Genomic DNA, 8164 nt, shown 5'->3' with positions numbered 1-8164 from the left:
ACCTCCACCAGGGTAATTGACGACAATCCCCCATCATCCTCCAGCTCTGCCTCCACCACAGAGGGCGCGTCAGCTGGAAATTGCAATATGGTCTAGTTTAATATCCAAATTGTAGGTTGTGCGATATTTTTTAAAGGCAAATATGTGTCAAACCATTCTGAAAGTAGTATTGTGGTGCTGCAGAGACATACCAGCCTACAAATAGTATCTTACAGACGTAAGAAAAAACGTTTTGGTTCCAGATCCTCGCAAACATTACACTGTAATCATTTAAAAAAATGTTTTTATATTTTTCGATGAAAATGAGAATTATAATCATAATGCAACCGCAATATCAGTCAAAATAATCACAATTAGGTATCGTCCTTGGATAGTGCAGCACTAATGTAGAGTTGCTCCAAACTGAAGGAGTGCCACCTAAATTTTAATTTAACTTTATCAACACAAAACCAGCCAAGGAAACATACTGACAGCTGCTCTCTTATGTGGTGTGAAAACAACACTTTTTATTACCAAATATTCCTTGGCTAAACGATGACTCCTATACCAGCCAAACAACTTAACAATATAATACAGTAAAGCTTGTTACCTGTTGGTAAAAATACACTAACGTAGATCTGTCATTTTTGAATTTTTCCAGGAAATTGACAGGAATGTATCTGACACGAAGGTCATACCTGGATTGGGAGAGAAAACAGAGACACCATGCAGGTTTATCAAACGCCATACTCTCACTCACTACAAGATCAAATCAGACACAAACGTCCTTGCAATCTATCAGTACCTCCACTCAGCTTCCACATGATGGCTCTCGTAGCGCTGCTCCACCTCGCTGACAGTCAGATCTGGATGCAGCCAGTGGAGTTCGTCTGACTTCAGGTGCTTCAGCAGGAGGCCGTAGCATCCTGTGTATTCGATGTTCGGCCCCAATCGACCACTGATCAGAATCGAACGAATGATAGCCTAAAGGAGACAAAATTAGCAATATTTCATTTTTTTTTTTTTTTACATATCATGCACTTTTATTTACCCTTTATTTATTTATATTTTACTGCACTTTGTAGATGATACTTACATGTAAGGGCTAACAAATTAGCTCTAAAAGAAATCACTGAAAGAAGCACTGAAACTTTTAAATATGCTTCCTCTCATAATTTCTGTTGCTGTACACTGATGAAGGATTGATTGCCTTTTTTGCATGATAAAGAGGCTAAATAACACAGATGTCTGGCTCAAATACAAAATGTCCCCTGCAATCATGACATTTCAATTTGTAATCAAAACTACTATTTCAGATAAACAAGAACACTCACTTAATCTCTTAATCTTATAAACATATTACTTCCCCTCCCCAGATTTTGTTTAGATTTCTCTTACCCTAATTTGCCAAGAGCTGTCACATTTAACTAGCTTGAAGTTCTTGCCCAAGGTGTTGTTGGTGCAGAAGCACACTTTGAGGATCTTGGTAGGCCCTCCGTCCCCAGTAAAGTGCGATTCGGGGGTGGACTCTATGCTGCTTTGGCTTGGAGTCGGCACCTTCCAGGATAGGGTGTCACCGGACATCACCTCATACATTCTCAAGGCTGGGTGAGCACCATCATATCCACATCATCCTTTCAACAGACAAATGGACAAATATTCATTACAATTTTAAAATGAGTAGTAAAACGTTGGGGTCCTAAACTGGTTGTAATCTTCAATTCTGAAGATGACAAATTAGAAAAGAGGAAGAGGAAATCCTGTTTTATATAATAAATGTGCTGTTTTTTAAAATTATAATCCAGGAAATCCAAAACTTTAACTGTAGTGACAATGTGTCTTTAACACAAAAGTACACACTGTTCTGTGACTTGCTTATCATAGTACTACAGTCATAATACGCTTAACATTCATGATCTTGTGCCATGCAGTTTCTGTGACTCATTATTTGATTCATAGAGTACTGATTACATTCCTTCCTAACCATTACTGCAAGTGAGGACCTGTAAGATTTAGGAAGTCCAATTGTGACAGTGTGGAGAAATCAATGAGGAAAGCTCCTTGAAATTTGTTCTTCTCACTGACTGAAAACCTAACTCACATTTCATCACATTTGCAATGTTTAAGGGTAAACTACCTGGCTGACAGGGACAACACACTGAAACAACACCTAAATCTGTCTAATACCAAACAACAGTGATGACTAAGTAACTTGTGGAGTAGCTTCTTCAGTGTGGGCTGTTATGCAAATTGTGTTGATTTGTCCTACATGCAAGAAAAAAAAACTCCTAATTTAGCAGAGAATCAGCTCTTTTGTCCTTTTTAAGGGTAAATATATCTACCCACCAGCACCTCTAAATATTACTATTTAACACATATCTTTTTTGTTTAAAAAAGGGGCTTACACAATATTTAGAACACAAATATAGCATTTAACAACTATCACCTATGTCAAGATATAGTGTAGTAATGATAGAATGAAGGCACACTCCCTCTGTGTGTGTTGTAATCCAAGCTTCTCTGTTCTTTGTTTTAAATCGCTGGTCCGGCCGTGTGTGCATCTTAGTGCACGTGGGTGCCTTGTGTGTTTGTATCTGACGTCAAGGGCCGTTACAAAGCGGCAGTATTTAACAAGTTGGGGAACAGTCTGCGAGAGCCGTGTGGAGACAATCACCGAGCACTTTTTTACCCCGCATATCGAGCACAACCCCTTGAATACGTACAGAAAAACTAAAAGTAAAAATGGAAATTTGTGCAATTTTAAAGGGGGGTTTGTACAAGAGTTTTTCAAGGCTGAGTGCAGTGCGGGGGTAGTAGGTGGATTTTGCCTCTTTGGCTAGCCAGGCTAGCTGTCAGACATGCTAACCGGCTGCTAGCTCCAGCTACTTCTTATCTGTAAAGAAATGAGAGTGATGTCAATCTTCTTATTAAACTCTTGTGTATAAGAATATTTCCCAAAATCTAAGTCTAACCACTCCTTTAAGACATGAATGCCTCATATAAAATTCATCCCAGCCACAGATCCTGCTCCAACCCCTTAGCTTTAAACAAACATGGTGACGGTTACTGAAGGTTGTAAAAACTTTAGCAAACAATCACACAATCACAACCACCTGCAACTGCACGCACCAAACAGTCAACCAAAATCTTTTCACTGAGTGAAAAAGTTGAAAGCCTGTACACACTTTGTATGAACTTTCAGGTTACCTAATGGAGGACAGAAACCAACTGATGTATTAAATAAAACAAAGTAGGAAAATACTATTTCACCTTAAGCACCCAGACCTAACTCCTTGTTTTAATAGTCTGCCCTGTTAATTTAAATTATTTACACAGAGTAAATACTTAAATCTTAGCTGTGAGGTAGACATGGCAGCCAGTTACCCACCTCTCAAGCGTGTCAGAAAAGAGTCATACTGTGTTTTCTCATAAATGAAGCTCCATGTTGTTAGTCTGCTGCGAGGGAGCTGAGCTGTGTTAGTTTCTCTCAGGGCTTTCTGCTGCCGCTGTTGGACAGGGTTGTGTTTTGTTAGCCTGAGGCCATGAATTCCCCAGCAGGGCCGTGCGGTCTGTTTGTGTGTAAGTATGCGTGCGTGTGTGTGTGTGTGTGTGTGTGTATACAGTGAAAAAAGAGAAAAGGGGAAAGAGAGAGAGAAGATGAGTGTGCAGCATGGCTGGCATGTTGCATCATCACCTGGGTGTGGGAGGCCTGACGAGAGGGGATTGAGGAAGCGGAGGGTTTTAAGTATGTGGGGCTGTGGTGGATACAAATACACTCCTTGGCTCACATGTAACAAACAATGAGTCAACAAATGCTCAGAAAGAATTGCAAAATATGATGTGCAAAGATATTTGTCACCTATGTAAAAAAACTCTAATCAAAGAAAGAAAGAAATCTGGAAGAAATGAAGAAAAGTTTAGTCTGAAGGATGAATGACACAATAAGAGCAGTGGTTGTGGGGAAACTTTGTTGTCTATGTAACAGAAGAACACATAAAAACTTAAACCCAGAACAATGGGAACAAAGAAAGACTGTGTAGTATCTAATGAATCGTGACTTCAATGAAGTTCTGTTCAAATTAAACATGAGACAATTCAAAGGGTTAATGTTTTCCATTTGAGTGAAAAAGATAGAGTAAACTTTGAAAGGAATGTTTATGTGAAAAAGGGATGAGTGGATAAAGAGGTTACCCGGCATGTGATGTTATCCAAAAATGTGACCTTTACTATGGCCACGTAGCAAACTTGTCTGTAACTTGGCATGTGACCTAAACATATCCTATATAAAGTGCTTCTAAGATACTGAAAGGCAGAGTGTGTACATTTGGAGGAGACACTGTCCAAGCTTCTGCAAAGCTTGTAAATTGATGCTGAATCTTTGATATAATACATTTTATAATCAGGAAACCGCGTCAAGCGGATTCCTTTTCAAACACATCATCCAGCATTGCTGTTCAGAAACCACAACTGTTAAAAGTTTACATTCACGTGTATATCATAAATATATTGGATTGTTGTTAGTTTCACGTTGTTCGCAACTGGAGATATTCCAGATTTCACACGGATAAACTAAAATAATTTGACGCGATTAAATCTGGCCAATGGGTTACATCTGCCTTTGCTTTAAAGATAATTGTATCTTATTACTCACCATCAACAAAGAACTGTTTTTACTCCTAAATCAGTTCTTTTATTAGGTGTAATTATTAGATGTCTGGTAAACACAGCTCATGGTATGGTATTGAAAAGTTGCCATGAAATGCCCAGTCCGACTCACGGTATTCATGACCTGTTCTTTTATTTAAATCATATATACCAATCTGATAAGGTATTTTGCAAGTACTTATATAGCTGCTTGTATTTGGCTTATATGGCTGAATATTTTTTTTAATGTTTTTATATGTCAAAGTAAGGTATTGACAGAGGCATGTTTTTCAGATTGTGCCAAAACTCATATTGCATTATAGCACGAGTAGCAAAAATGTTGAAAAGATCCCAGGCCCAGTGCTCTGCTGTTTTTAATGTGGGCATTTGATTTGATTTCATAATTCATCAGTTTGTAAAAGAATTTTACAATATATTAATGAATTATTTTTTATTTTATTTTTTATTTGCTTTCTATGTTTCTTGCATTCTTTTTTATTAATGTTATACGATGCTGTGTTGACCTGCCAAGGGACTACAGATGAAAATGAGCTGAAACATTTGCATTTTGAGTGTAAACAAAAATGTCAAATAATGTGTATTAAATAAATAAATGTGGTTTACTAATGCAGACACTGTAGCACAGACCTGTATTGTGCTTTAAAGATTGATTTTATACCAAAAAGGTTTTGTGCTGGTCGGGGGGTACTTGGCTAAAACCTTATTTAAATAAAAAAAGGTTTGAGAACCACTAATCTAAACAATAAATGATTTTAATTTTAAAAATTAAAATCACTCTTGGCCTTGAAGTCTTTTCTTCTGAGTTTTTCTAACAACTCTTTAGTCTTGTTTTTTTTTAGTATTTAGTGAACAAAAACGTAGTTATTGACTCTTTTAAACACTGTCATGCTGGCAAAATCTCCCTCGGGATCAGTTGTTATGGTAACAACTATTCTCGAGGGAGATTTTTATCACAAACTGAAATCAAGGTGGAGTAAACTAACTCTTTAAACACTAAGACACTCAACAAATGCTGCAGCAGGAATATATTATTTAGTACCCAAACATGTGTCCAGATTAGGAGTTATCCCTGCTGTCAGTCTTCACTCTCTGGACTCCAGTGTTTTGTTAGAAACGTCCAGTATCTAGGAGGAGAAAGACAGGGACTGATTCAGGGTGACAGATTGTGATAAATGAGACTGAATTTCCACAGCAGCTAGTGGAGCAGCTACAAACTTCAACAAGGTTGCTCTTGAGAGAGAGGAGACCATTAAATTATTTTGGGCAATGTATCAACGGATATTAGCTTCCTGCTGATAAATCAGTATAGTGTAGGCCAGAGACATTAAATGGAGATTTGTAAAATCCTGTGGACAATAATTATTTTAATAACTTAATATATTTTCCACTAAAAAATGTATGTAAAGGCTTTATGCCACTCTACAAGTTAGTGTAGGCCCAGGTAAATATGCAACTTAATTTTATAGAATATTAGTAGTAGGGGTCCCTGCTCCTTCTCTCTTTCAGTTAAGGTGTCGTGGTTTGTAAGCGGCTAGGGTTGCAACAATTAGTCTAACTATACTGGAAAAATATTTCCCTATTGAAAATGATACGCTGATTGTTTAAGTTTTTTTCTTTTAAAGCAAAATATTACAAACATTCTGTAGTTCTGTAGTGAGGATTTTGGGAAAGTGAGTTGGACATTTCTCACTATTTTCTGACATTTTAAAGACAATTAAAGGAGAAAATAATAAACCCGGTTTGAGGTATATGAGAGACAGTGTCACCATTACCTGCACATAGTTTGTCAACAATGCCCAGTTGACTTTTCAAAAGTGAAATGGCCTACTCAGTTTGAGTATTTTAACAACAATTGTTTAGGTGGTGTTTATTACACCGTGGGCAGCTATATAGCTATAGGACTTTTTAAATATCTCAAAAATCCAGTATATGGGTCAGGCTTCAGGTTTAATCTTCGACTGTCTCTCTGCTGTCTTTTTAACTGCACAGTGGTGCAATGCAGACACACTGCTTTTGCCAGAATGTGTCATGACATGCAGTCGTGAATGCATCATCCATTCCATCAACAAGTGTCCTCAGAAGGTGTTTGTGTGCATACGAGTAAAACTGTCAGCATAAAACTCTCATAAATCTCAGTACACCCATCCACGCTACAGTACGCTACCTATCCAACTGAAGTGGGCTTTAATAAGACTGTATTTTCTTTAAAAAGGTCATTTCAGACAAGGATATTTTTCAGATTAAAAGGAATCTGATGCTTCCAACTTGTGTTTCAATTACAAATCTGGGCATTGTTGACAAATCCCTGAATGAAACAGTGTTCCTCGTAAAAATGAGTAGGTGAGTGATTAGGTGAGTGAGTGCCGTAGTTCTAGCTCTTTTCCTACTAGGTGTAACACAGGCAGGCATTCAGCCAGGCCTAGCTCTGTAACAGTGTTGTGCTGCGAGGGTCTGCATGCTGCACCGTCATGACCCCAGGCAACAACTGGAATGTGGCTGGCTGCTTCTTCACCTGCACAGGCTTGCTTCGATAAAGAACAAAGTTCTCTCACTCTGGGAGATAATGGCAACTACAGTAGCCTATGCAACTTTACATTGTGCCATTATAATCAATATCATTACCTGGAAGAAAATGCAATAATTCAAGCTTTAAAATTAAGTTTTACATTTCTCTTGGTCTTACCAAAATGCTATCTTTTAAAGAGGAACATAACATGTTGTTTACCAGTTAAACAAAAAGTATCTACTTTTAAGCTCGTGTAATTGTTTAAAAGTTAGGCTACTTACCTTATTCTGATTTAATTCCTCTCAGTAAAAGCTTATCAAAAAGTGTAACTCCCCACGGAGTGTCCGGCCTAGAAGTTCTTCAGTTCTCTCACACTGTTATCGAGCAGGAGGTGGCAGGTGGCCACTCCCTCACCTATATGAAACTCTGCTGGAAGGTGGGTCAAAGGGGGGTAAGCCTCTCCTTTCTAAGAGTAGCTTCTGTGGCGCCATTTTAATGCTACGAAGCCATCACCCGCCGTTAGCATCCCTTTGACTGCCATTTATTTTTTACGTCACTTTGACAGTGAATAACGTTACAGCTGAAGCGTGTAAAGACTCTTTTTGTCCATTGTTTATTTCTAAAGAAACACGACAATGTATAAAAGGCTCCATTACCTTGTATCTCACGGTATGGCTCCGTAGCAGACGTTTTTGTAAAAATAAGCTAACAATTAGACTATAACGACGCGACTTGCTATGGCATAGTCGACGAATCACCATATTGTCAGGAGAACCTCGCAGACAGTTTCGACTTACATTAGCTGTTTAGGTTTAATTACTAATGTTAAGTAGCGTTTTAGTTATCAATAATTAGCTGTGCTTATGTTATCTCCTTACATATACCTACGCTCTCCGTCTCTGTAAGATTGGGAAAGATTGTGATTTACTTGGCACAGCTACCAGAAGACTTACAACTTTTAGACAGGTTGTCGACGTCACATCTACGTCTTCAAGCTCAGTTGGAGGCTGCGCA

The 8164-nt window shown here is 38.1% G+C and overlaps 1 protein-coding gene across 3 annotated transcripts in view; it reads right to left on the bottom strand.

Annotated features, from left to right (window-relative positions):
• Positions 1-7802, bottom strand: part of ptk2bb (protein tyrosine kinase 2 beta, b) — a 20796-nt gene extending 12994 nt beyond the window's left edge. The window contains exons 1-5 of one of the 3 annotated variants that reach the window (XM_034899996.1): positions 7432-7802; positions 5684-5768; positions 1378-1613; positions 785-963; positions 590-677 (exon numbers count right to left, since the gene is read on the bottom strand). In XM_034899996.1, coding sequence (XP_034755887.1) covers positions 590-677; positions 785-963; positions 1378-1575 — 465 coding nt within the window. In that variant the 5' untranslated portion in view covers positions 1576-1613; positions 5684-5768; positions 7432-7802. Of the gene's footprint in view, positions 1-589; positions 678-784; positions 964-1377; positions 1614-3367; positions 3536-5683; positions 5769-7431 lie in introns of those variants that run through there. The other 2 variants (XM_034899997.1, XM_034899998.1) reach the window with 2 other exon arrangements.
• Positions 7803-8164: the final 362 nt, after the last annotated feature.

The sequence above is a fragment of the Etheostoma cragini genome, chromosome 18, assembly GCF_013103735.1.
Source record: "Etheostoma cragini isolate CJK2018 chromosome 18, CSU_Ecrag_1.0, whole genome shotgun sequence".
NCBI lineage: Eukaryota > Metazoa > Chordata > Actinopteri > Perciformes > Percidae > Etheostoma > Etheostoma cragini.
The sequence above is the reverse complement of the archived record's forward strand: the minus strand, read 5'-3'. Positions and strand labels throughout refer to the sequence as shown.